Source organism: Anarhichas minor, unplaced genomic scaffold, assembly GCF_050575085.1.
Source record: "Anarhichas minor isolate MPS153535 unplaced genomic scaffold, ASM5057508v1 ptg000029l, whole genome shotgun sequence".
In the NCBI taxonomy this organism is placed as follows: Eukaryota; Metazoa; Chordata; class Actinopteri; order Perciformes; family Anarhichadidae; genus Anarhichas; species Anarhichas minor.
Window position 1 is genome coordinate 2,672,756 of NW_027466475.1, and position 27,805 is coordinate 2,700,560.

The following is a 27,805-nucleotide window of genomic DNA, read 5'->3' on the forward strand; positions in this document are numbered from 1 at the left end:
ATAGGGGAATTACTACTACTACTACAAAAACGATAACTACTACTACCTGTTTACTAATATCAACAGCTGACAGGTTACATAGCGGACATCAATTATTGTAAAGATGGAAAATAAAACGGTTTCCTTTCATACTTTACCCTCCAGGACGACAGGGGGCACTGGTGAAAATGAACCCTGTGCGTCATGACGTTAAACCGGAAGCATTCATTTAACGGTCGGTTCGTTTATGTCGGTCAATTCCGCGGCTTCTTGTCGAATAACTTTAAGTTTATTTCCTCTTTGAACGCGTGTTTGTGTGTCTCGTCCTCTACATTCACCAGTAACGTTATAAGCCGGTTAAAGCTCCGTCATGTCCAGCACGCGGCTGCTCAGACTGCGGGTCAACGAGCGACTGGAAGCGGCCGTGGAGGAGATCTTTGGACTCGTTGAGAAGACGATAGAGGAGTACGAGGAAGGAGCTGTCCGCTCCAAGAGAGAAATCCTCCAGCTGAAGCAGCAGATCGAGCAGCTGACCGTTTTAAAGCCGGAAGTCATGTTAAACCGAGCAGGTACGTGTAACCGTTAGTGGAACGTTAGCCAGTTGCTAGGTCGCGTTAGCCGTCGAGTGTTGAACAACAGCCCACATTGTTCACAACTTTGTGACAAAGATTTTTAGCTATAAGTCATTTGAGGAAACATGACAATTTAAGAACATGAATTTAACTGTAATGGTTGTGGTGGGTTTTTTTCTTCACGTTTTGGCCAGATCAGGCGGTAACATCCGGGTTCTGCCGAGTGAAGCCGATGCGGAAGTGTCTTTAAAACGTGCATTCTCTCTACTGACCAGCAGGGGGCGACTCCTCTGGTTGTATAGAAGTCTATGAGAAAATGACTCTACTTCTCTCTTGATTTATTACCTCAGTAAACATTGTAAACATGAGTTTATGGTCTCAATCTCTAGTTTCAAGTCTTCTTCAATACAGCATGATGTTCATTTAGTAAATTATGGTCCATTTAGAGTCAAACAGACCATAAAGCAGGGTATGCTTTAGGGCGGTTACAATCCATGTTTGTGAACACCATCCACCTGATCAAACAGCATGATTATTACACAAGTCTATGAGAAAGAGATGTGCTGCACTGCATGAGGCAAATGGCGGTCACACCAGATACTGACTGTTTCTGTAGGGTATCTGTGACCAACATTTTTCTATTTATGTAGCCCATGTCATGTGAAATCCTAATTAATGTCTTTTTAAATGTAAAATCACACATTTTATATTGTGGCCAGTCCACCTGAGGAAATAATCATGCTGTTTAATCAGCGTCTTGACGTGCCACACCTGTCAGGTGGATGGATTATTTTGGCAAAGGGCTGGTCACTAACCCGGCTGATGATGGTGGTGTGTTTGTGTTAGATGTCACTGGATTAGTTACCAGGTTATAACATGTCTTCCTTGTCCTTTAGACTCCGAGCCGGTCTCTGAGGAACTGGCTCGTTCATTGCAGCTACGTGACATTAAGATGGAAAAGACTCTGGTTCTGGAGGAAACGGAGATCCAGGAGCACCCACAGATCAAAGAGGAGCAGGTGGAGAGGTGCATCAGTCCAGACATGGAGGCTGATACTTCCAACGACGATGAAGTCGGACATCCTGATTCAGAACCAGATACCAACTGTGAGCTGCTCCCGCCTTCCACGGCTGAGACTGTGAGCGAAGGCATCGACGACGAATGGAACGAGAGAGGTGGTTCTTCCTCGTCCCGTCAGAGTCGCAGCGTCGAGGTCTTTGTGGGACTGGAGCAGCCTCCGAGAGGAGACAAGTCTTGCCGTTTTTGTGGCAAGAATTTTAGGAAGGACTCTTTTCTTATCAGACATGTAGCCAAGAGCCACAAAGGCCACAAAGCCTTTAAATGCCTGGAGTGCAAGAAGGAGTTTGAACAAAGGTACCATGTAATTCAGCATGCGAGGATTCACACTGGTGAAAAGCCCTTCAGCTGTGATTACTGTGACAAAACATTCGCTCAGAACTCGAGTCGTATTGTCCACATGAGGGTCCACACTGGAGAGAAACCATATTTTTGTAATAAATGCAGCAAGAGTTTTGCCATCAGCAGCCACTTGAGGTTTTGCAGAGGGACACAAAACAAAAGCACGAGCGACTTTCGCTGCTTAACATGTGGCCGATATTTCCAGACGGATTCGAGCCTGAAGGTGCACATGGAGGTCCACGAGTCATGGAAACGGCACATGAGTGAGAAACTGCAAGGACCGGAGTTAGAAGAGGAAAACCCTTAAAGATGTGAGAGAAACGTCAGAATGAGACACAAATGTTCATAAAATGTACAATCATGTATTCTACCAGTTTTTGTTTCAGCTACAATCTCTCATGAAAGCAATGTATTTGTTAATTAGTTGAAATGTAGCTGAATAAGTTATTGACAGTTATTAATTTCTGGGCTGTCAGTTTTGATTTGAGCAATTAATTATGAGCAAATTGCTATTTTATGTGCTGTTTGTGGTTAAGAAATAAATCAAATGACCTACAGCTCCACTCATTCCATCCTCAGATGTTTGACTGAACCACAGACAGGAAGTAATTTTCAAATACAGGATGAGAACATGCAGGATATTCTAAAAATCACCATGATCTGTGATAATCACATTTTCATAATGAAAACTTACTTATAAATGATGAAATATAATTTGTAAAATACAAATAAAAGCATGTAAACAGAAAAACGGATTTAGTTTGGAAAACTTGGGTATAAACTCAAATAGAAGATCCCAACTTAAAGGTACAACAAGTAAGATTTGTTGATTACGGTTTGTAAACACAACATTAAAGTTGGCCATCTGCTTTCCGCTATGCCTCGCCATTGTTGAGGGGTTTTTCGGCGCTGTGTTCGCCATTTTCGTAGCTTCGTCTTGGATGCATATTTACAACATGAAAGCTAGGTCGCTGTGTTTTTATAGAAGTTGACGCCAAGAAACATACAGAGCATGACGAAATAAGACAATACAGACACATCCAAGTCTGTACTTTGTTTTGTTTTAGGAAACCCAGCGCATTGTGCCTTATTAAAGGCACCAATAAAGCCAGAACATAAAGCATTTCATTTGATGTAAAATGAGGAATTTGAAATGATTGACTGCATTGCTGATGCAATTAAATCTGCTTTTAAGAGATACTAATAGGGTTTCATTGTCATAGCTTAAGATCACTCTTCACCATCACTTAAAGGTGTCTTGCTGTGGAGAGAATCTCACCAATCATACGCCAACATCATCACACGCAGACTGTTACAGTGATGGAAACGTGGAAACATTGTGGAGCACAATGTAGAAAATGACACTAGCAACAATGCAGGAACACGTACAATGAGATTATGATCTCAACACACCTACCTGGTGTCACATGATCAGCACTCAGCCAGTCATGATTAAACTCTTCATTCATTTATTTCAAAATAAGAGTGCACTGCCCAAGTTACATTACATTACATTAGTCATTTAGCAGACTCTTTTATCCAAAGCGGCTTACAATAAGTGTATTCAACATCGGTTTTCAAGAGAAAAACTAGTCACCAGAAGTCATAAGTGCATCTCATCCAGGATTTAAAAATCAACCCTCAAACTGCTTTAAAGTGTCTCTCAGGGTTTGTCCAGAAAAAAAAGTATGTTAAGAATGAAAATAGAAACGTACAATGTTATTTCATAATTTTTCTTTTTCAAAATAAAGGTTATACCAATCATTTTTTGTTTGCCGGTGGAAATTCACCCTGTGCGTCATGACGTTAAACCGGAAGTACTAACGTTCAGTTAGCTTATTTTGTTTATTTATTATTTTTTTATCCAACAATTGCACAATGTACAATTTCACAAATTGTCAGTAGACATTTAAACTAACATCGTTCGGTTAGTTGACGTTACTGAAAATTCACCCTGTGCGTCATGACGTTCAACCGGAAGTACTAACGTTCGGTTCGCTTATGTTGCTGAACTAAGCGGGCAGTTTAACCGGCAGTCAAAGAGTGTCTCGTCCTCCACATTCACCGGTAACGTTATAAACCGGTTAAAGCTCCGTGATGTCCGGCACGCGGCTGCTCAGACTGCGGGTCAACGAGCGACTGGAAGCGGCCGTGGAGGAGATCTTTGGACTCGTTGAAAAGACGATAGAGGAGTACGAGGAAGGAGCTGTCCGCTCCAAGAGAGAAATCCTCCAGCTGAAGCAGCAGATCGAGCAGCTGACCGTTTTAAAACCCGAAGTCGTTTTACTCAGAGCAGGTAACGTGTAACCGTTAAAGGAACGTTAGCCGGTTGCACACAGAAAATGTATTAACAATTTTTTTTAAATTATATTCACAAGAAAATACAAAAGTTAAACACGCACTATATGTGTAATATTAAGCTAATGTGTAAAATATATATATATTTGTAATGGTTACACCCTGAAACACTGTTTCTACGCACACAAAAGACCAATTTCTCTCAAAATGTCTGCTTTTAAACTTGATTATGATGTGTGTTTGTGAACACTTGCGCCATTGCTACAGGTGTGGCATATCAGGGTGATTATTGCACAGGTGTGCTGGGGCTCGTCACAATAAAAGGCCACTTTAAAACTGTGTAGTACCATCTTGGGAAGACATTCTTTAGGATTCCACATGACTGGGGCTACAGAAAACACGTTTTTTTTGTGCTCACTAAGAAGGATTTGAACACATTTGTGCATACAAATTGAGAGAAATAAGTGTTTTTTGTGCAAAGAAAAAAGTCTTTGATCTCTTTTAGTGAAAAAAGAAGAAACAACACAATAGAGTTTATATTTCTTGTTCAGAGTAGTTAACCAGAACTTGGCATGGGAATGTTGCATTCTTTATAGGTGCATTGTGTTAATACCTGGCCACCTGCTCCAAAGAAACGGGGTCCGTACTCAATCTAAATTTACAGTCATCAGTTGTAAAAAAAAAAATACAAATATATAACTGGCTTATTTAACATCCTCTCTGTCCTTTAGACACCCAGCTGGTCTCAAAGAAACGGCCTCCTTCGTTGCAGCAATATGAAATTACGGTGGAAGAGATTCCCGTTCTGGATGAAATGAAGATCCAGGAGCATGCACAGGTCAAAGAGGAGCCGGTGGAGAAGTGCACGAGTCCAGACATGGAGGCTGATACTTCCAACAATGTGGAAGTCAAGAAAGATATCAACCATCTGAAGCAGCACATCGAGCTGCTGGCCGTTTTAAAAGCTGAAGTAACATCATTCAAAACAGGTTTGTGTCATTTATGATGAATGAATGAATGAAGGAAAAGGCCACAGATACAGGAGCTAGAAGTGTTAGTTAGTAGATATTTAGCATTCTAAGATGCCTAAAAGATATGTTTAGATTGGTGGAAAATGTATAAATATACATAAAGTACCAAAAGTCCTTTATTCTACTGGACTATAATTATTCATGCATTAACGTGTTCACTTTATTTGTTGCAGATGGTAACGGTGGACATCATTTTAATTACTTTATGTGCTGACGGTTTAACCTGCAAAGTAACTAAAGCTGTCAAATGCATGCAATGGAGTAAAAAGTAAAAGTATTGCCTCTAAGATGTAGTAAGTGTAAAGTAGCATAAAATAGGAATCCTCAAGTACCTGAAAATTGTACTCAAGTGTACTTGGTAACGTTCCACCACTGATGAGCTGGTATCGTACCTCCAAACTTCCTGTGACAACCTCACATCATTGAAAACGTCTGACTGAAACGCACCTTACTTGCACATGTACAAATATATTTGTGTAAGATATCACAAGTTATTTAACAGATTATAATGTGTCTCTTCTGCTTGTTTTTTAGACACAGAGGAGATTTTTCCTTCACAGCAGCCAGACTGTCTTAATCTGGAGGAAATCAAGACCCAGATCAAAGAGGAGCTGGTGGAGAGGTGCATCAGTCCAGACATGGAGGCTGATACTTCCAACGAGGATGGAGTCGGACATCCTGATTCAGAACCAGACACTAACTATGAGCTGCTCCCGCCTTCCACGGCTGAGACTGTGAGCGTGAACGAAAGAGATGGTACATTTTCGTCCCGTCGGAGTCGCAGAGTCCAAGTCTTTGTGGGACTGGAGCAGCCTCGGACGGAAGACAAGTCTTGCCGTTTTTGTGGTGCAAGTTTTGTGAAGGACTCTTTTCTTATCAGACACGTAGCCAAGAGTCACAAAGGACACAAAGCCTTCAAATGCCTGGAGTGCAAGAAGGAGTTTGAACAAAGGTACGTTCTAGTTCAGCATGCGAGGGTTCACACGGGGGAGAAGCCCTTCACGTGTGATTTCTGTGACAAAACATTCACTCAGAACTGCAATCGTCTCGCTCACATGAGACGGCACACCGGAGAGGAACCGTATCTTTGTAGGAAATGTGGAAAGAGATTTCCCAGTCACAATCATTTATTGTTGTGTGTAGGAACACAAAGGAAAGGCACCGCGCAACACGTGGCAGAGCTGTGGAGCTGAAGCTGAGGGAGAGAAACATGCATCCCAGGATTTAGGAATGTTTCAGCTACAGTCTCTCTCAAAAGAAATGCGTTTTTTGAATTTTGTAGATTTTTATTTTTGCTGGTTAAGAAACTATATTCATCAGTTGAAATATTGGACTGTTTCAGTTATGATTTTTACTGTTTCATCTGGAGTGTTTTTGTTTTTTTTTCATATTTGGAGAAGCAAATAAACTGTTTGGCTTTAACATCGTTGTAGTTGCAGATGATTGAGTTTGTCTTCAGAAGTTAGATGTGAATGTAATGTGTGTTTATCTCACTAAAAGCAAAGAGATTATTAAAATCCTTCAGGTTTATTTCTTGGTTGCTACGTAAGTATAATTGTAGTGTTTTATATAACGAGATCAAACCACTTCAAAGTTGTTGGAAGTTATTTTCAGTTTGTTATTTAGACAAACCATAAATTAAATAAGTGTAGCCGAGGGTTATAATAGTAATAAAATAATAAACACGGGGCTCCGTAGTCTGCAGCAACTTTACTCTCCTTTAACTACTCAACAGAAATGTAACTCAACAGAACAGCTGACGTACCTCCCCTCCTCCATAAAGAAACATCCCCGTTTCCAAACATTCTAAATGCAAGAAACACATTTTCCAACCCCAGTAACATGTCTTCATAACACAAGATTGAACAGTAAATATTATACATCCTCCAGAAAATATGCCCCACTAATCCCAATAGACACCAGACACAGCTGATACCCCAGAGTGTTTGGACACACCGTGCATATAAAGATGTTAATGGACATATTCACACTTATCACTCACAAATCAGTTAGCGATACGTGACAAAGTCCTTTAAATATGCTGCTTGTCTCACAACTCTTTGAACGAGACAGTCTGTGGTTCACTGGTGCCCGTAACCAAACCAGTCCCAGTGACCCGTGGCTCCTCCACCCCACAGTCCTCCTCTGGTGACCCCCTCATCCTGCAGCGAAGGAGCTTGGTGAGGAGGAGCTGGGAGGCTACTTGAAGAACCAGCAGGCCGTAGCAATCAGTCGATCATAATAAACAACCTGCTCCGATGCGTGGAGGTCCAGAGGACTGCCAATGCCATAGATAAGTCCCGGTTCCCCTTGAGTCCGTTGTATCAGATGTCGTAATCACAAGGCCAGGCCAAAGGAGAGTCTGAAGGCCATCTCTACAGGAACCTCTGCCACCGAATCATGGAAACACACGTAGAACTCCTGAGGGATGGGCTCGAGCAACATCCGTCCTATAACCCAGTAAGTCATGGTGGGAGCAGGCTTCCTCTGGTCGGTCCAGTTCTCCGGTTTACACTGAAACAGGACCCCGTGTTCCTTCACGGGACCCAGACCCCAACCGCCGCCCTGAGGCCGGTCTACAGCCTGACGGTCCCTGGCTGGCAGGCTCTGCTGGAATGCGGCCCGTATGGAGAGGCAGCAGTGGTGGAAGTTGCGGATGAGCTGTGGGTGGATGGAGCCGCTGAGCTGAGCCACCTCTCTGTGAGTCGGAGCGATGAAGATCCCCTGAACTGTTTCCATCAAGACATAGTGGAACAAGGTGTTCTCTGCACCTGAAGTCAGTTTCATGGTGTTGTACATCTCCTCTGTCTCCCTTTCAGTCAGGGTCTTCTTCAGGGTGCCTAGGTAGAATGGGTTTGGGTGCTTCATTCTGGGAATCTTGAAGAGACCTCCACTCCCATCAGACCCTCCAGATCCCAGCAAGTCCCGACGCCCCCCCAGCTTCCTCCCTGAGTCTGGGGTGGAATGTGGACTGAGGCCTGGAGCCATTGATGAAACAGACCCTGACCCAGCATCCATCTGTCCCTCACTCCCACTGTCAGACAGGCTCCTCTGGGGGCTGGACCTCCGGGCCTTCTCCCCAAACAGGCTACGGCCTCTGGACCCGGAGGAGGAGCCTTTGACAGCCACTGCTAGCTTGCTGAAGACGGGGGAGGAAGAGGCCAGGCTGTCCAGGCGGTCGTGGGCTGTGGCAGCAGGGAGGAACCAGTCAGCACAGGACAGGCAGGGAGCAGGCGGAGCATTGAGACGCTCCTCAATACCTGCTTCCAACACCTCCAGTTGCAGCAGGGCAGCCTTCACCTGATCTACGTAAACACAATCGGGTCCTGTAGAGCCCAAAGCTGGAGAAGCACAGCCACCTGCCTCCAACAGCACACACTGCATGAAGTGCCTCAATCCCACTATGAGGAGGAAGTGACGTCCTTGAGGCTGGCTGTAGCCCGGCACTGTGCTGCTGCTGTTAGCGCTCTGCTGGGGAAACACCTCCCTCCAGATGACCAGCTGACCCACCCGCGGCTCAGACGCCAGCAGGCAGTAGTGCTGGCAGTACAGGCTCACATCCAGCAGCTCCTCTTTGGGCAGGTGGTTGGCAATCAGGTAGGACTTGTAGAACAAACAGGAGCCAAGAATTACATACAGACGCCTCAGGCCAAAAAAGTCCTCGGACATTTCTCCAAAATCAGAAGACTCAAAATCAGAGATAACAGTATCCACCTCCATCTTGATTTCCGGAGGCAGCGTCAGCCATCGGACCACCGGCAGTCCGTCAAGAAAAAGGGTCCCTGAGACATCGGGGGTCGGCGCTGAGGAGCCGTCCCTCAAGCGAGATGGCTGGATGAGCTGCTGGAAGAACAGGCAGAAGAAGTGGTCCAACCTGGGCGCATGGTCCACTTTACAGAACGCATTGTCTAAGGAGCCGTACATGACCTTTAGAGTCCGGACTACGTCTCCCACCACCGTCTGCAAATACAACAGTGGAACCCTCTCAGCAGGAAGACCGATGACCAACAGGTTGCTGCTTTCCTTCCAGTAGCCCACATGAACCAGCTGTTTCCCAAGCAGGAGAGAAGAACTGAGTATTGGCCCTCCTGTGACGTTCTCCAGCATGTCACACAAAGTGAGGAAGATGCCCCTCACTCCTTTCAGCTGGCCGGAGGCCTCAGACACGGGGTACTGGTACAAGATCTCCTCCTCTTCCTGCGGTGAGGCCGAGTCCAGTTTAAGTGAGAGGTACATGACAACGTGCGGGATGTGTCCCATGGACATCTGAAGTTCGGCTGTGTCCTCTCCCCCCAGCAGAGCTTCCAGCAGGCCTCCGCTGTCAGACAGAGGTGTTGAGGAACCTGCAAGATACAACACACTTGAACACTGCTTCCTAGAGAGCTCTTATTGTAACTCAACATCACAGCTTACATGTGTAGCTGAGGGTTATGTTGCACTTATACTTTATAATAGTAATAAAATAATAAACGGGCTCCGTAGTCTGCACCAAGGTGGCAGCAACTTTATAGTCTTCTCACACACTTCACTAGAACCTTTTTCCTCTCTTCCTTCTTCCGTTTCATCCTTCACAATAAAAGCACCAGACACATACACTGGAACACTGTTTCCTAGAGAGCTCTTAACGTAACTCAACATAATAGCTTACATAAGTAACAACCTTTATACAGAAACCAAGCAGCATTCTCATTGTAATAAGAAACGTCATTTTTGTTTTGCACATCAGAAAAACGGAGCCATCCTGGGCACTGGTGAAAATGAGCCCTGTGCGTCATGACGTAGAACCCGGAAGTGTTAACTAACGTAAAAAAATAATAATACCATGCATAGACCAACGGTTTCCGCCAATGAGTGTTATGGCTTAGTTACGACTTTCAGTTCCGTAGGAGATTTCAAATTTTTTAAAGAGCGTGTGTATGTCTCGTCCTCGACATTTACCAGTAACGGTATAAGCCGGTTAAAGCTCCGTGATGTCCGGCACGCGGCTGCTCAGACTGCGGGTCAACGAGCGACTGGAAGCGGCCGTGGAGGAGATCTTTGGACTCGTTGAGAAGACGATAGAGGAGTACGAGGAAGGAGCTGTCCGCTCCAAGAGAGAAATCCTCCAGCTGAAGCAGCAGATCGAGCAGCTGACCGTTTTAAAACCGGAAGTAATTTTAAACAAAGCAGGTAACGTGTAACCGTTAAAGGAACGTTAGCCAGTTGCTAGGTAGCCGTTGAGCGTTGTACAGCTTGGATACAGATGTTCATATATATATATATATATATATATATATATATATATATATATATAATTGATATAAACTAAACACAGAAAATATGTGGAGAAATTGTAAAGACAATAGAATATACGCAAAATAGAAAAACAACTGTTTTTTCAAATAAAAGTAGCACTAAAAGACGAAATTAAAGGAAACTAAATACAACTTCCGTGTCCGTCGTGTTATATTGTGGATGACGTCACGACTACCACGCCCACTTATGATAAATACAGGGGGCTAAGCACACAGCCCTGCGGGGTTGCGGCTATGATTTTTATTGTTATTACATTAATGTTTAGATATTACTGGATATATAACAGGTTATATATATATAACATGTGTCCTCTCTGTCCTTTTAGATAACCAGCCAGTCTTTGAGGGACTGCCTCCGTCGTTGCAGCAATATGGGATTATGGTGGAAGAGGTTCCCGTTCTGGAGGAAGCAAAGATCCAGGAGCCCCCACTGGTCAAAGAGGAGCCGGTGGATGTGTGCATCTCTAAAGGCACGGAGGTTGTCGACAATGCTGCATCAAGAGAGAAATAAACCGTCTGAAACAGCTCATCGAGCCGCTGGCCATTTTAAAAGCTGCAGAAACACCATTCAGAGCAGGTTTGTGTCATGTATGATGAACAAATTACTTCATTAATTATTAGGCCACAAATTGCTGCAGGTTCAGGTTGTGTTAGCTGTTCATATTACTAAACAAAGGAGCTAGAATTCATAGTAATCATCCTACGATTCACCAAAAGGTATTTTGGTTCCTCCTCAGATTAACACCGTTATCTAGCTGACTGCTACACCGTCGCCATTTTGAGAGGCAAAGTATATCCTCTGAATCTCACATGTAGTTCCTTAAAGTAGCAATACAACGGTATTAAAATGCATGTTACAAGTAAAAGTCATGCATTGAAAGTCTTAAAAGTATTGGCGTCAAATTATACTGAAACTACCAAAGTGAAAAGTACTCATAATGCAAAATGGTCCATTTCAGAATAATGTATATTACTGTATATTTAGTTATGCATTAATTTATTAACACCAATGAAACTGTGATGGCTTTAAAAACAAAGTTGATCCTCAACCTTCAGCTCATTGAAAACATCTGACGGAAACACACCTTACTTGCACATGTACAAATATATTTGTGTAAGATATCACAAGTTATTTAACAGATTATAATGTGTGTCTTCTGTTTGTTTTTTTAGACACAGAGGAGATTTTTCCTTCACAGCAGCCAGACTGTCTTAACAATGTGGAGGAAATCAAGACCCAGATCAAAGAGGAGCCGGTGGAGAGGTGCATCAGTCCAGACATGGAGGCTGATGCTTCCAACGAGGATGAAGTCGGACATCCTGATTCAGAACCAGACACTAACTATGAGCTGCTCCCGCCTTCCATCGACGTTGAATGGAACGCAATAGATGGTTCATTGTCGGCTCGTCAGAGTCGGAGTGCTGCTCTGGAGCAGCCTGGGAGGGACGACAAGTCTTGCCGTTTCTGCGGTAACCATTTTAGGAAGGACTCTTTTCTTATCAAACACGTAGCCATGAGTCACAAAGGACACAGAGCCTTTAAATGCCTGCAGTGCAACAAGGAGTTTGAACAAAGGTACCGGATGGTCATACACACAAGGATTCACACCGGTGAAAAGCCCTTCAGCTGTGACTACTGTGACAAAACATTCGCTCAGAACTCAGGTCGTAATGTCCACATGAAGCACCATACTGGAGAGAAACCAAGCGATCATTCAAAATACGGCAAAATGCAGAACGAGTGCAAAATCAAACCGGAAAAGAGGAACGTAGACGAGTTCTTAAAGTGCTTTGAATGCAACAAGGAATTCAGACACAAGCAGCAGCTAGTTCGGCATATGAGAACTCACACGGGCGAAAAAACCTTCAGCTGCGACTTCTGCGGCAAAGCGTTCTCTCAGGACTGTAATCGAATCTCTCACATGAGGCAGCACACGGGAGAGAAGCCGTATTTCTGTAAGAATTGCGGGAAATTCTTTTCCCGAAACAGGCACATCAACTGTTGCACAGCCACGCCGCAGCTCAGGAACAGGGACGAGGTTCCCAAAAGAGGGAAGGCCTTCAAATGCTTCGTGTGCAACCAGGCGTTCAAACGAAAGCACCTGCTCATCCAACACGCCAGAGTTCACACCGGAGAAAAGCCCTTCGCTTGCGACTTCTGCGGCAAAAGATTCACTCGGAGGGCGACGTGTATTATTCACATGAGGGAGCACGCCGGAGAGAAACCGTATCCTTGTGAGAAATGTGGGAACGGGTTCACCAGCGGAAGTAGCCGGGTCCGGCACGCCAAGTGCTGCACAGGGACGCAAGACAACAACAGCACCAACAACAACCTCGCTGCACAACTTGTTGTCAAACATTTCACACAGAAACTGCAAGTACAGCAGTTAAAAGAGGAAAAAACGTCAGAATGAGACCAAATATTTTATCTAAAATGGGCAAATCAGTGTCTAGGAATGACTTGTTTGAACTACAATCTTCTCTCTTTTAGCCGAGTAAGAAACAATATTCACCAGTTTTTGAGGAAACAATTAAAATGTTGGATTGTGTCATTTATGATTTGACTGCTTCATCTGGAGTCATTTCTTTCTTTTCTTTTATTTATGGTGGAGAAGCAAATAAACTTGTTTGGCTTTAACATCACTGCAGTTACACGTGACAGGTGGTGTCTTCAGAGGTTAGATGCGAATTAAATTTCTTTGATTATCAACATCCTTCAGGTTTATCTGTTCTGTTCTGACCTGGTAGCTACTTAAGTATTATTTGAGTGCTTTTTAAGTTATTATAACAAGTTCAAGTGTTCAAAATGGGGGGAAAAAATGTTCAGTTTGTCCTGAAACGAGCTGTATTTCCATTGGTCACATTTAAATATTAATTGTGTTTTGTTGTAAATGAAAATAAAAGTTGTTTTTTAATATGGTGTCAGTTTTTTTGAACAGCAGCCTGAAAACAGAGCCATCCAGGCCGGCAGGGGGCGCTGCTGAGAACTAACCCTGTGCGTCATGACGTTCAACCGGAAGTATTAACGAACTTAAAAAACGATGTACGACTTTCAGTTCCCGTGGAGTTTATTTCTTATTAAAGCGTGTCTCGTCCTCCACATTTACCAGTAACGGTATAAGCCGGTTAAAGCTCCGTGATGTCCGGCACGCGGCTGCTCAGACTGCGGGTCAACGAGCGACTGGAAGCGGCCGTGGAGGAGATCTTTGGACTCGTTGAGAAGACGATAGAGGAGTACGAGGAAGGAGCTGTCCGCTCCAAGAGAGAAATCCTCCAGCTGAAGCAGCAGATCGAGCAGCTGACCGTTTTAAAACCCGAAGTCGTTTTACTCAGAGCAGGTAACGTGTAACCGTTAAAGGAACGTTAGCTGGTTAGCTATTACAACCTGGAAGTCAATGGCTTTTTATTGCGATTTTAAATATTATATCGGAAACAAAAAGTCAAAATTGGTTAAGTGAAATAAAATAAAAAAATAAAAAATATATATATATATACACAATTTTCTTTTAATTTAATAAACTGAAAAATTGAAGGTCTTCATCTCAGCCACATTGGTTTTATTCTTTATTCTCCAGAGCTGCTTCTTGCTTAAAGTCTATTCAAGGGTGGTTTGCTCAGTACAATCCATGTGAAACATCAAGCAATTTAAGTATTTCATCTGTTGTGAAGCCACGTTTAAAGAAGCCTTCAATGTACTCACAATCCATTTATATGTCAAATGTAGGGAAACCTATGAAGAGCTGCTTCTATGACTCATCATTTAGACTTTCTATAGCAACTGGAAACATCTGGTCAGTGTTATGGTTACAGATGGATGCCGGTGGAAAAAAAACAAAAAAACAGTATTTATTTTTTTAAACTTTTTTTTCCGCCAGCAAAAAATAACAATAATTAGAATTATTTTTTTGTGTGACTTTTTTTTGCTGGTGGAAATGGGCTTCCATAGTTATCTTTGTGTTGCCTGACCTGTTTAGAGGTCTTCATGGTGTTGCAGACTCTGGGCCTTTCAGAACAGGTGTTTGTACTGGGATCATGTGACACTTAGCTTGCACACAGGTGGACTTTATTTAACTAATCATGTTGGTAGCACCACATCTTATTTAGGGGCTTAGAGCAGTCATCAATTCTGAGTATTTTTTGTTGGACCATTACATGAAACGTGTCCAGCTTTGTTGTCTTTGTCCCTCGCTGTTATTTCTGTTTAAGTACATTAAGAGAGATGCAAAATCAATTTCTTTGGATGTGATTCTGTTAAACACCAGGTTGTACTGCAGCTAAGAGGAGAATGCTTTTTTTTTTTACATTGTATCATGTGTCTTCTCTGTCTTTTAGACACCCAGTCGGTCTCTGAGGAGATTTTACCTTCGCAGCAGCCAGACCGGTTTACCGATGTGGAGGACAGTGAGGCCCGTGACTCTCAGCGGGTCAAAGAGGAGCAGGTGGATCGGTGCATCAGACCAGACGAGGCTGAAGTCAGACTTCCTAAATCAGAACCAGACACCAACTGTGAGCTGCTCCCACCGTCCACGGACGAACCCGTGAACGTGAACGAAAGAATCGACGACGAATGGTTCGGAAGAGATGGTTCATTGTCTCCTCGTCAGCAGGTGGATCAGAGCATCATTCCAGACTTTCTGGAGGATTCTTACAAGGATTTAGAAGTCAGACTTCCTGAATCCGATGCTCAGACGGACTTCCAGCTGTTCCCATCTTTCAGCACCATAACTGTGACAGTGAACGAGGATGAAGAATGGAACGGGGGTTCAGGTTCTCGTGGTGTGAATCGCACTGACTCAGCGTTTATTCATAAGGAGCAGGAACCAGCCCAGATGGACAAAAAGTTTTGCCAGTTCTGCGGCATGTGCTTCAACGGGGACTCTGATCTGAGCGCGCACATCGACAAGATCCACGCCAACGCGAAGGCCTTCAAGTGCTCCGAATGCGACAAGCAGTTCGCCTGCAGGGCCCATCTGGTGGCGCACCTGAGGATCCACACGGGCGAGAAGCCGTACAGGTGTTCCTTCTGCACGCGATCCTTCGCTCAAAGCTCCAATCTCAACGTGCACCTGAGGATGCACACGGGGGAGAAGCCGTACTTTTGCAGGTCGTGCGGCAAAATGGTCGCCCGCAGCAATCACCTCAAAACCTGCGGTAAGAAGAGCCTCAGGGGGAGGAAGTCCTGCTGCTGCTCGCTTTGCGGCAAAACGTTCTACTCGGCTTCAAAGCTGCGAGTCCACGAGAGGATCCACGAAGCCGGGAAACATGACGTGGTTTGGTTGACTTGATCATCACACTGAATCAGTTTTAACTTAATTTATTCTTTGTTTTTAAGTATTTGAATCTAAAAATGTAGGCTGTGACTCAGAGGTCTGGAACTAGTGTGGAGGCTGAACAAGAGAAACTATTAACATTTACAACAATTATTTAGTGTTTTAACCCTTTGATACACAAGCTATGCAAACCCCTACTAAGGCACAACATGGGTCAAAAATTACCCGTATTGACCTACAATGTTATTTCACGCACGGCTGAGGGTTTCTTTGCTATGTTTTTGGAAATCAATATATTTCATCATTTAATATTCAAAGTATTCATTAAATATCTTGTTTTTGATTACCACACATCCTTATTTTATTTTTTCCTTTCTTAATTTATGAACTAAAATATTTTTTTATTATAGAGGCGATGGGAAGATGTGGGTTAAAAAAGATAAACCCTGCCACCACCCAGCCACATAAGGACATCAGACAGGAGGGCCAAGTGAAGAGGAAGAGGTGCAAGTTCTGCCCAGCTGTCAAAGACAGAAAAGCCAGCAGCTGGTGTTCAAAGTGCACCAGCCCTGTGTGCAAGGAGCACAAACATGTGATTGTCATTTGTGAGGCATGTATGCACTAAGATGGCAATTTGCACTGTACCCATATGAGTTTATTGAATCAGTTTTCTTTTCTTTTATTTATTCATTTTATACATTTACCACAGTTCACTACAGATACACTTACAGTTCAATGTCAGTGTTATCGGTTGTATGTTATGTGTGAGAAAGTAAACATTTCAAATATTAAGTGTGTAATTATTTGGTCCAAATCACTGCTAAAATAATAATCTTTAACAAAACCATTGTCTTTTTTAAATTTTTATCACACTTACACACATGGGTCATTTTTGACCCATGTGTGTAATACAAAAACTATTTTAGTTAAAAAATGAAGACAGAAAATGAAGATAATGATTTATGGTAATCAAAAACAAGATATTTTAATGAATACTTTCTAATATTAAATTATTAAATGAATAGATTTTAAAAGATATAGCAAAGAAACACAGCCGTGCATGAAATAACACAAAATGAATACGGGTAATTTTGGACCCATGTTGTGTCTTAGAAGGGTAGTGATACAAAAATGTTTTTTATTCAAAAAGTACGAAAGGACAAACGAAAATAAGAATTTGTGATGATCAGAAACTAGTTAATTGAGGAATTCCTGGAATTCTGAATGATGAAATAAATTTATTGCAAAGATATTTACAATTAAAACTCCCGTCGGGTCACTTTTGACCCATGTTGTGTATCAAAGGGTTAAAGGAGTGTGTGAAATACAGTTTGCTTTATTGGGACGAAGTATGTGAAAAATAAGTGAACGCTGATGAAAATAATCTCATATTTCAGCTCCAGAACACCGAGAAGACGACAAAATCCTGTATAATATAGTCACTAGGAGCAGTGTACTCAGTAAAAGAGTCTGTTATTTTGACACTTGGACATTCTCCCTCCCTTCTCCAGCTGTCTGCTGTCTGCTGTTGCTTTTTCCCACTTTTAAACTCCTTGACCTCTGCATTGTGTTGGTTCTTGAGGTGTTTTATTGAATTGCTTGTGCTAAAAAAAGCTTAATTTCATCCTGTGACCACTTCAAGTCTTTCCTGTTTTTATTCCCGTTACTGCTCATGGTTATCTTGCACTTCTCTGTTCATGAAATGCACATTTTGTTTATAATGATAAAGAACTGTTTGTGATACTTGTTGACAGATATTACAGACATCTTATCTTCCACTGAAATGAGCCACAGAGTTGTAGGAAACACGTCATGATCACATTACTTTTACGTATTTGACTAAATAATGCACCGCTTCTACTACTATAAAAAGCATAACCGTGAAAAAGTGGCTGGAAGAACTAATGTCTTTTAAAATTAGCAATACTGCTCTGTAAAAAAATACTCTGTTAAAGATAAGTCTTATAATCAATATTTCACTTAAGTAAAAGTATAAACGGCAAACTGCACTTAAAGTATTAAAGCAAAAGTACTTTCTTGGCCAACTGGTCCCTTTCAGAGTGATATTATAACCTATAGTATATAATTACTGACGCTTATACTTTATAAATTGATCATGTGCTTTGTTTGTCAAGGTAAAGCGGAGAAAATATTCCAAATATAGCTTAAAATCCAACGGTAATTTAACTTTAAATTAACTAATGTTGTGGAATATTTCTTATGACTAGTCGGGAGAAGAAAGTGAAGGTTTTCTATCAATATAAAGTAAACAGAGTTTTGATGAACGATCAAAGTTTGTAAAGTCAATTTATTTGCTTGCAAGCAAAGAGAACAGTCCCACAGACACATTGCAGTGATCTGGAAGAGTGCTCTACCTAACAGTCACAATGCATGGACATTTATACTCAGACAGCTTCCTGTTATCTGCTTAGCTAACAAGAATACACAAAGAACACAATAAAAGGCAGGTCATCCTTCGAGCCTTAGTATACTTCATTTAAGACAGTCAGGAAGATGCTTTATCTCCTGTTTGCAAATCCCTTTGTTCACAGTTTGCCTTACAATAAACAGTTTAAACTCACAGCAGATGCTTCCTTTGAAGCCACTGTGACATTGTTAAAATGACTATTGCAGAGACAGGATAGACATTCTTTACCCTCACACATCATATCTGCATGCAAAGGTTTACGCCTTTACAACTTCAGATAACGCGTCACAAAGGAAGTTAAAAGTATTTCAAACAGAGGATCTCTGTTAATCAAAGCCTCTCTGTGTCTCTGTCTTACGAAGAAGAAAGAAACAGTGCACAATGATAACAGATAACAAGACACCTGGATACTAAACGAATTAAAGTCATCTACTGAAACTACAGTTTGGTGTCTGCACTTTTAGGACTTACATTCTTTAAACCTTCACATGAGACTATGACATATTTTCCCATTACACTAACTCCAGTTAAAAAAAGTATTATATTTCCTTCTGAAATGTAGCAGTAGAAGTGTAAAGTAATAGAAATACTCAACTTGAATAGATACACTTAATTTCCTTCCACTACTGCATGAAGAAGCAGAATATATTATTGTAAAAGAAAATAGGTGTAGGACCAAGTCTCTCCAGCAGGGGGTGATATTGTGTTTTCAATCAAAGATCGTCTATTTTGAAGAGGAGTCACTTTATGGTCAGAAAGAAATGTACCCGTTGTGTTTTCTAAACTCCTTTTTTTCCCAGATGAGTAATTTCATCACCTGGAAACGTTGAGATAGTGAGACATCTTTACTTTATTTACATATCTCTGTTAATATTTAACGGAGAATGAAGCCAGAGGATGGAGAGCCGGAGCTGCGGCACAAGAGATAGACGAAGAAGAAGTAACGAGAAGGCAAAGTGAATGAGTGTTGGTAATTGAAATTAAAAAAAGATGACCGTTTGTATACCTAGCTAGCTGTTAGCTCCGTTTAAATAGCATGTCAACGTCTGCTTTTGGACGGTTAAGCTAGCTACACTAGCTAGCAGGTGCTGCTGTAAGCTAATCAGTTGGTGTAACGCGGTTTAAATGTAACGGTAGGTTTTCACACCTTACTTTAATTAAACCCAATGTAACATTTTTAATTATCCACAACTAGCTTATCTTTTACATAAACCCGCCTCCTCTGTAGAGAGCGTTTAAATTAATTAACAGCTTAACGTTCAGCTGACACCTGTCTGCCCACGAAGAAGAAAGAAAAAAACCTCGCTGTTTGTTTCTGCTTTAATTAATTCAAAAAGCCAAATAATTATGTAGTTTTATAACACATCAAGGATGCCTATTAAATATATATATATATATAATATTAAATGTATATCTATATATAATATATATATATATATATATAAGACATTAAGCATGCTTATTAAATATATATATATTATATATCGTATATATTAAGGATACAAATTAAACGTTTGTAGTTGTGTTTCTTTCCGACCTAAAGGAAGCCGTTGTGGTGTGTTTATGTTGGAGGGTTATTACAGACGCAGGACTCTGAAACTGTTCATCCAAGAGGCTCAAAGCAGCGGATAATGTTTCCTGTATCAGTTTACTGAAGGCTGTCAGCACTGAGGCCACTGAGGCTTTTTATTCCACTCCAGGATCAGCACCAGAAGAGCTGGTAATACCTCAAAGAGATGGAAATATTTAACACGATTTTAAGAGACACGAAAACATAAAGTGGGAACCTTTGGATTTGTGCAATAGATCTGTTAAATTCAGATTTTGTCAATATGTCAATCGAGGCGGTCTTGAGGGTGCATCAGCTATCAAGACCCTCAACTAATTCAAACTCGCACATCGATGGCACAGCATTCGGGAGTAATTTTGGGGTTCAGCGTCTTGCCGAAGGACACTTCTTTCTACATGCGGATTGGAGGAAACGAGGAAATATGTTTGAAGAGAAATGGGTCCTTACTGGAACATTTTCTCAGATTCTCTGTTGTCCATGATGCTCCTCTTCCTGCTCTTTCTTCCCTCAGGTGCATGAGGCCCTCAGGTCCTGCGAGGAGAACCCATGGAGCCAGTCGTCATGCCCTTCCACTCCTCCTCCCCACCTCCACTGGACGACGAGGAGGCGGGATCAGAGGACGAGGAGTTCGGGGAGTTTGGGGGGTTCTCCGTCGTGGTGTCCTGCTCTCATCCTGTCTACGCTGATTCGACTGATTCAGCATCCAACCTCAGACAACCTCGTCCCACCACAAAGCCAGCAGCCACCCATCAACCTAACTGTAGCTTTAATCGCCCAGTGGAACAATCCCAACCCACATCCGCTGTGGACCAGAGACACGTGGAGCGGCAGGATTGTAATGTAGGATCACGTGTGCACCTCACGAATGGGTACTTTGAAGGAGACCCCAGCTCTGGGACCCACACGGCCTCTGCAGTGGGAGCACGCTATCCCAGCGAGGAAACCGGGTTTGCTGATTTCACTGTGTTTACAGAGCAGGCAGCTCATCCCTGGTGCTGTGGCTTCACTCCCACGGGGAGCAGAGGGCGGTGGGATGTCCGACTGGAACACAACACCAGCAGCAGCTCTGGTGGACGAATTGGCGATCCAGGACAGGAGGTTGTGTTGGACTCTGAGCCGAGATCTCATTGTGCTCACGAGGCAGAAGGAAATGTTTGCACTAAGGTCGAGCACTGTGAGAAAGGAGATGCAGCACTCGTGCAACCATCTCAGGACCACCGTCAGTCTCAGGAAGCTGCAGCAGCTTTGGATTTTCCACCCGAAGAGCCTCATTCTGGGGGAGAGGAGGAGTTCAGCAAGCCTGGGGACGGTCAGAAGGAAAGGAGGTATAGTTTAAATTCTTTACAAACTGCAGAGACGCAGAAGGATGGAGAGTCGGATGAAAAGAGCGTCTCTACTGTCCCTCAAACATTCGGTGTGTACGGGTCTGCTTCAGAGGACCTGGCGTCTTCCTCTGATGATTTGTCATTCGAGTGTCCTTCTGCGGACGTGGAACCAAACGTTTCATCTCTAGTTTCACACGAGGACCAGACTGACTGGGACCAGACTGATGATGAAGACTATTCTGACTTCTCTGTCAACGACAGCGTGGCCAATCTCTTTCGGTTCGAGGCAGAGAAGGGTTTTCATTACTGCGACCAATCTGCTACTCAGGAAACTCGTGCTACCTCCAGCCAGTCTCGACCTGGAACACACACAGACGGCACATGTTCAGACGTCAAAGACCTCGAGTGTCTCCAAACGGCCGATGCAGCGGTGCAGAGTCTGGGAAACCTCCCGCCCAGCGACAGCTTTGCTGATTTCTGCTCGGCGCCCACGCAGGAGGAGGGAGAGGGGTCGTGGGCGGAGTTCAAGGACCAGAGGGCTCTGGAGGAGGAGAAAACCTGGACCCGGTCCAGAGAGCAAGTCAGCAGCCTGCAGACCGCCGAGGACGCTGAGGAGGAGCAGGACCGGGATGGGAAACACGGGGTTTCCAGGAGGAACAGCTGTCAGGTGGGAGGCTCTTTATGATGATACTTAATTCTTATTGGCCAGAAGAAAATGTATTTTTAAGGGCTTGTCCTGGATTATGGGTCATTATGTAGTCTGTTTATTTATAACATGCCAGACAAACGTTCTAAATACTTCACAGGCAATAAAATAAAAGCTTAAAGTCGATCAAAAGATCATTATGGATATTTGATTTTTTTTAAATGAACCGTCTCCCTTTTTTTTTTTCTGGCTAGGCGTCACTCTCCTGCCGTGTCCAGCAGCTTCTCATGGCCAGTTTTCCGGAGGTAGAGGTCCCCGCTGATGAAGAAGAGGAGGAGGTGCTGAACCTCAATGCTCTACTTCACGGCCGACTCCTCTCTGAGAGCGAGGAGGAGGAAGAGGAGGAGGAGGAGATACTTGAACACCTGAGCCCCAGATCTCAGTGGTGAGGGTGCCTCCCTGGTGATGCTGGTTGATGAAGATGATGGTGATGATGGTGGATATGCAAACAGCAGTTTTCTCTCCTTCCTTCTGAATTTCTCAGGATTCGGCCTCATCAGGACCTCCACGATGCAGTCGGCCTCCGGTTTCAGTGGGGAGGCTCCCACACCAACAGGACTCTGCTCAGGTGTCTCGGTGTGGAGACACGGAACATTGTGAGTTTGGCAAAACGTTAAAAAGTTCATCAGCGATCCAAACGGCATCTTCACCGGTGACTGAATGAACAAATATACCCTTTACCACCTGGTTACTTCATATAGAATATGTATTTATTGGATTACCATGCACACCATACCAAACATGCTTTATTGTGATTTTATGTATGTATATGTGTGTATGTACTGGTATTGAAATATGAAATAACAGTTACAGAGAGTTAAGATTTTGGCCCAGCCCGAGGCCACATCAATGTAAAGACCTGACAGTATATTATGTTTGTATAGAATAAAAACATCTGTAGTTGCAGAATTACTTCCCTCCTGTTTGTTGCTGAAGATAAAAGTCTGTTTTATTTTGTCTCTTTTCAAAGGTGTTCATCGGCATGAAGAAGCAGCCAGTAGCTGTGCCTGCTTTTGCATCCAGTCTGGTGAGTCAACTGCAGGAAATTCATTTAATTCATTAATGAATAAAATAAATCCAAACCTCCTTTTATTATATATTTTCCTCCCTTTGTTCCCTCTCCTCAGGGAATGCTAGAGCCCACCAAAGACTCCGTACCAGCCGTGTGTCCTCCTGACACGCCGCAGCCCTCCACACGTTCTACAAAGGTACATTCATCTTTTTATTTATTTGGTATTAGATTAAAGAACAAGAGACTAGAGCTGAAGGTTATCTACAGAGGAATATAAAGACGTCACAGGTCAAACATTCGTGAACGTGTTGTTTTAAACCAGTTAAACTGTCATAAGTCTGTGTTTCTAGAGCAGGAATACCCAGGTCTGCACAGCTGCTATGTGGGTAAACAGCCACTAGATGTCACTAAAGACGTGTGTTTCTCTGCTCGCTCCATTAACCCGTCGCTCCACTGATGCATCTCCTTAAGTGACCGTTTTTAAATGTTGTCTCCTCTGTGCGTAGGAGGCGCTTCCTTCCAGCCAGCTGGACTGGAGCAGCCGTGGCCTTAGCAGCTCTCAGGACGGTACGTCCCCCCGCCGAGCCCCTCACTTCTGGGGCTGGAAGTAGACCTCCTCCTCCCCACTTCCTCCAGGGCATGTTCTGCTTCTTCTTTTCTTTTCTTTAACGCCGTGTTTCCCTCCAGTTGCTCAGGATTTCTTTCTCATGAATAACAGAGATGGATCCAGTGTTGAGAAGTCATGTTTCTGTCTTTATTATCTGTCCAAGTTTGCAGATTTATAAATATCCAACAAGTAAGACAAGAACTTTACTGTGAAACATCTACCGGGGGAAACACTGAGCTGGCTCCCTTCTGCCTCCTTCCTTTGTCTCCTCTCGTGTCCCATCTTTACCTGCAGCCAGAGCAGAATTGATCTCAGTATTTATCAGTTATTTTGGGGAAACATTGAGGTGTTCATCTCGACTTGGTAACACTATGATGTGCGTACTGTTACTCGCTATGTGATTATTCTGGAAGTTGTTTATTTAAAGTAGAACCAGAATACCTGAAGGTAATGCTGAATAAAGCACGAAACACTAAATTAAATTAGCATGGTCATGAAATGTGCCATGACGATCTAACGGTTATCCAAAGAAGCATTTTAATATAATGTACTGGTGGCCAGTTGGACTCTTCCAGTGTTAATACTTCTCCCAGTGCATGACTATGTCACACTCATCAAAATGATTTATTTGACACAAAAGTGTCGATTTATTTGTTCATATTAGCTCGTAGAAAGGTTTTTGTTGAAGAGAAACCCAAAAGATAACAAAACAGCATCAGAGTCGTTCTTTGCTCAGGAAATATTTGATTTATTGATTTATTGATAATCAGATTTGTGTGTTTTGATCAGTATTTACACATAAAGGATTGTAATTCATGACTGTTACAACATGAGTGAGCTTCCTGTATGCGGGCGGTCTTCTTTGGTAAATTTAATATAATTCTCTGGAGCTTCATGTATTTATTTGTCAGTTATTGAGAAATGATTAAGGAGCCTACCTCCATCTAACAAATACAAATAAACAACAAAAGAGACAAGAACAAAAGCTTTTAATAGGAAGTGTTTCAAGTTGTTAAACTGGTTTGTTGTTGCAGATAACGTGCTGCTAGTCACACTATTTACATATTAAATATTAATTGGCCACAATCTGACACAACTAATGTGTGCAGCTTATTCTGCTGCGTGTTTTTAAAGAACACAAATGTATAAATAAAGAAGTATAAAGAAAATCTTCTTAGCTTAGCCGTCACTCATAAAGACAAACTGTCAAACCTAGAAAGATAAAGAACAAGAAGTGTTAAAAGTCACTTTTTAACTTTGGGCAGTCGGTTCCATCGACATCTTTTTTTATTAACGTCACCAGAATAAAAGTCTTGAGTTGAGTCCACACGTATTAAAACATTAACGTTTAGATCCAGACTTCTGTTTCCATGTTTTAAAGAGAGCGTTCATGACGCATGAATACAGACAGTGATGTAATACTGAGCATGGACAGCAGGGGGCAGTGCTCCCTGTAGGAGGAGCTACAGGAACAAATCAGAAGAATTTAAAGTAATTTACATTCAAATAATCAGCAACTAAAAGAAAAGGATATGCACTTCATACATATATATGTGTTGTAGTTTCATATTTCTTCTTTGGTTGGTCGTATTAAATCTGTCTTCAGGGTTTTTATTCTGTGATTATGTTTAATATGTGGGAGATTATTGTCATAATAGAAATAATTGTTACTGCTGTCACTTTATGCTGTTTATTTATTTATGTTAGCTCCCTGTGCACTGACTCATAACACTTTATGAGCATGAAGCATAAAGGAGTGTTTATTTAAAGTGAATCATACCTGAAACTCATTCAGTATTACGTTTCCAATCAAAAGTGTTTCATAATGAGTTGTGCCTTTATGCAGCAATTGTTTTCTAAAAACTTTATAGTTTATTAACAGAAATCTTTCCTTTTTGCTCAAATCCAGATTTAATTCACCGCAATAAGGAACTTCAGTGAATCCTTAAATACTGAAATAAATCAGTCGATCCTTTCTGCTCGTGTCGCTTCTCTTTCCTCAGCTTCACTTCTTGTTTTCTCTGTGGTCGAATGTAAAGATGTATTTAAACATCTACACAGCTCGCTGGGGTTCACTTTTCTTTTTCTTTAAACAAGTCAAAAGATGTAAAACAGTTTAGAGTCCACTCTCTTTAGAGGAGCTGGATCAGTGGTTCCCAACCTGGAGACCGGGCCCCAAAATCAGATTTACATAATAACACACTTCATACACAAGTCTGTTTATTAAACTATTTAAAAAGATGCATGTTTTTTGTTCTTACAACAACAATAGAACACCAATAAAGACCAGGCTACACTAATATTATCATTATCATACAAATTGTGAAAAGGTTTGTTTACATTTCCAGTAACTCGAGTCAAGTTCCCAAAACTTTATTCATGTTGATGAAACTGACGAGTTATATTCATTAAAAATACTTGACTCATTTAATATTCTAAATCTCTTTATTTAAATTGCAGATTTGTAGTTTTTTTAGGGTGATGATGACATAAATGGTGGGGGGGGGATCTATTGGGTCACAAATCTTGATCTACCAATAAGAATGATTAAAAGGTGGCGTTTGTCCCGCCCTCACAGGTGCAACAAAGCTAACAGGAGAACTCAGGAAGATGTCAATCAGTTGACTTAGTTTTGCATATAATTAAGGTGAAAGTCATACTTTTAAGCATCTTTTTTGACTATTTGTCACCTGAGTCTGAGTTATTTCCATGTGCAGATTATTTTTAGTGACCTCTGATTATTAAAAGAAGTTGGATAACAACTGCATGGCTTTGTTTGCAGTGTTTGTCTCTCTCGGTCGTCCCCACTGCCTCAGTTAAAAGGAAGAAAAACATTCTCCTTTTATGAACAGTAAATCCGGCCTCATCCCTCCTCATCCTCATCCCTCCTCCTCCTCCTCACCCACTCTCCCCCCTTGTTAGCACAGACTGCTCTGCTCTCAACCTGGATTATTTTGGTCCAGAGGAGGAGAGCGGATCCTCCAGCAGCAGTAGTCCTCCTCCAGGTCAGGTTTTATTCTCGTTCACCAGGTTTTTCATTTTAAAGAAACCATAAATATCAGCTTTATCTCGTGCTGTGGGTGTGTGAGTGTTCTTGACAATCGTTGCATGTTTGTCACACACACACACACTCACATGTAAAGGAGTTGACCGTGAGCTGTATGAGTTGACCGTCAGCAAACTGGAAACCAACGGCATCAGCAGCCACACGGACGACACTTTGAACCGTCTGATGTCCACCGCGGAGAAAACCAGCACATCAGTCCGGTCAGCGCAGTTCTTTTATTTTAATATAATTTTTAAAGCATCCATACAATGAAGCAACATTGATAACACATGTCCTTGTGTGTGTTTGTGCTGTTCATCAGGAGACCTCAGCAGGATGAGGAGGAGCTGAGTCTGGAGGCTGACACGGTGATCTGTGCACTGCCTAACCTGTCCTTCATGCAGGCCAAGGTCCTCATGTTCCCAAGCATCCTGCGACCCTAACAATGCTGCGACCCAAAATAACATTGAAAGGCTTAAATCCACAACCTAGTGCAGTTAATGCAGGATTCAAATACTGTGAGGAGATCTTCCTGCTTCAGTTGAAACACCCCACTCTTAAAAAATGTAAGCGCTGTGTCAGAAGAGTCGCAGAATACCACTAATATAGAGTATATCAGCTCATGCATTCATTTCACTGAACAATAATCTTTAAAAGGCAAAGAAGGTTTTATTCTTGTTTTTATTACTCTTCTTAAAGCCGAGTGTCGTGCTTTATTTTGGTGACACATTTATTCCCTCTAGAGGCTGTTATGTTTGATTGTGTATTTATTTTTATTATAAAAACATGTCATTTTTTATGTTAAATAATTTTAGTTAAATGTTATAAAGACAGACGTAATGTAATTTCTGATTGGTTTGATAAGAACTGAGGAACCCATCAGACCTCTCTCTTCATTTAACTTAGTATAGAAATGTTCTGTATGATGATGTCTGTAACACTTCACTAATGATGCTATGAGATATCATATTTTACACATATTACTGGGCGATTCCATGTTTCAAAAACACAAATATTGACAATTTGTATAGTTTATTATTATTTATTTTATTTTATTTGTTGTGGCTCAAGGTGGGGCGGCGCCCTAACACCCTCTATTGACCAGCCGCCACTGGTTTTGACGCACAACAATAAACATAGTGAGAGATAATTAAAAACAAAGCCAGTGCTCTAAAAGTCAAGACACATAAATATAGACTAGACAAATAAACTTGTGAAAATATGTGCAATTTATCTGGTTTAAAGATA

The 27,805-nt window shown here is 42.1% G+C and overlaps 4 protein-coding genes across 5 annotated transcripts; 3 read left to right on the forward strand and 1 right to left on the reverse strand.

Annotated features, from left to right (window-relative positions):
• Nucleotides 1-190: 190 nt before the first annotated feature.
• LOC142964043 (uncharacterized) lies at nt 191-18,156 on the forward strand. Its single transcript, XM_076104162.1, has 15 exons — nt 191-548; nt 1,448-2,275; nt 7,468-7,530; nt 7,644-7,759; nt 7,850-7,999; nt 8,119-8,143; nt 8,341-8,521; nt 8,632-8,877; nt 9,038-9,310; nt 9,404-9,522; nt 11,767-13,006; nt 13,726-13,931; nt 14,926-15,744; nt 16,274-16,473; nt 17,261-18,156. The coding sequence occupies exons 1-15, from the start codon at nt 350-352 to the stop codon at nt 17,300-17,302; spliced, it is 4,707 nt and encodes a 1,568-aa protein (XP_075960277.1). The 5' UTR covers nt 191-349; the 3' UTR covers nt 17,303-18,156.
• On the forward strand, nt 2,277-6,721 carry LOC142964076 (uncharacterized). Its single transcript, XM_076104203.1, has 3 exons — nt 2,277-4,266; nt 5,000-5,257; nt 5,834-6,721. Exons 1-3 carry the CDS (start codon nt 4,068-4,070, stop codon nt 6,490-6,492), a joined length of 1,116 nt encoding a protein of 371 aa, XP_075960318.1. The 5' UTR covers nt 2,277-4,067; the 3' UTR covers nt 6,493-6,721.
• Nucleotides 6,991-10,508, reverse strand: LOC142964075 (protein inturned-like). The gene is made up of 2 exons (XM_076104202.1): nt 10,121-10,508; nt 6,991-9,642 (listed from the first exon to the last, which is right to left on the reverse strand). Exons 1-2 carry the CDS (start codon nt 10,125-10,127, stop codon nt 7,637-7,639), a joined length of 2,013 nt encoding a protein of 670 aa, XP_075960317.1. The 5' UTR covers nt 10,128-10,508; the 3' UTR covers nt 6,991-7,636.
• A 152-nt stretch (nt 18,157-18,308) lies between the features above and the next one.
• On the forward strand, nt 18,309-27,733 carry LOC142964074 (uncharacterized). Of its 2 annotated transcripts, none has more exons than XM_076104199.1 (10): nt 18,309-20,011; nt 20,373-21,853; nt 22,087-22,277; nt 22,377-22,488; nt 22,863-22,919; nt 23,020-23,100; nt 23,411-23,471; nt 26,439-26,516; nt 26,655-26,778; nt 26,880-27,733. In XM_076104199.1, exons 2-10 carry the CDS (start codon nt 20,408-20,410, stop codon nt 26,998-27,000), a joined length of 2,271 nt encoding a protein of 756 aa, XP_075960314.1. In that variant the 5' UTR covers nt 18,309-20,011; nt 20,373-20,407; the 3' UTR covers nt 27,001-27,733. The 2 variants fall into 2 exon arrangements, with proteins under 2 accessions (XP_075960314.1, XP_075960316.1); XM_076104201.1 differs by having other exon boundaries at nt 18,309-19,261.
• The last annotated feature ends 72 nt before the right edge of the window (nt 27,734-27,805 follow it).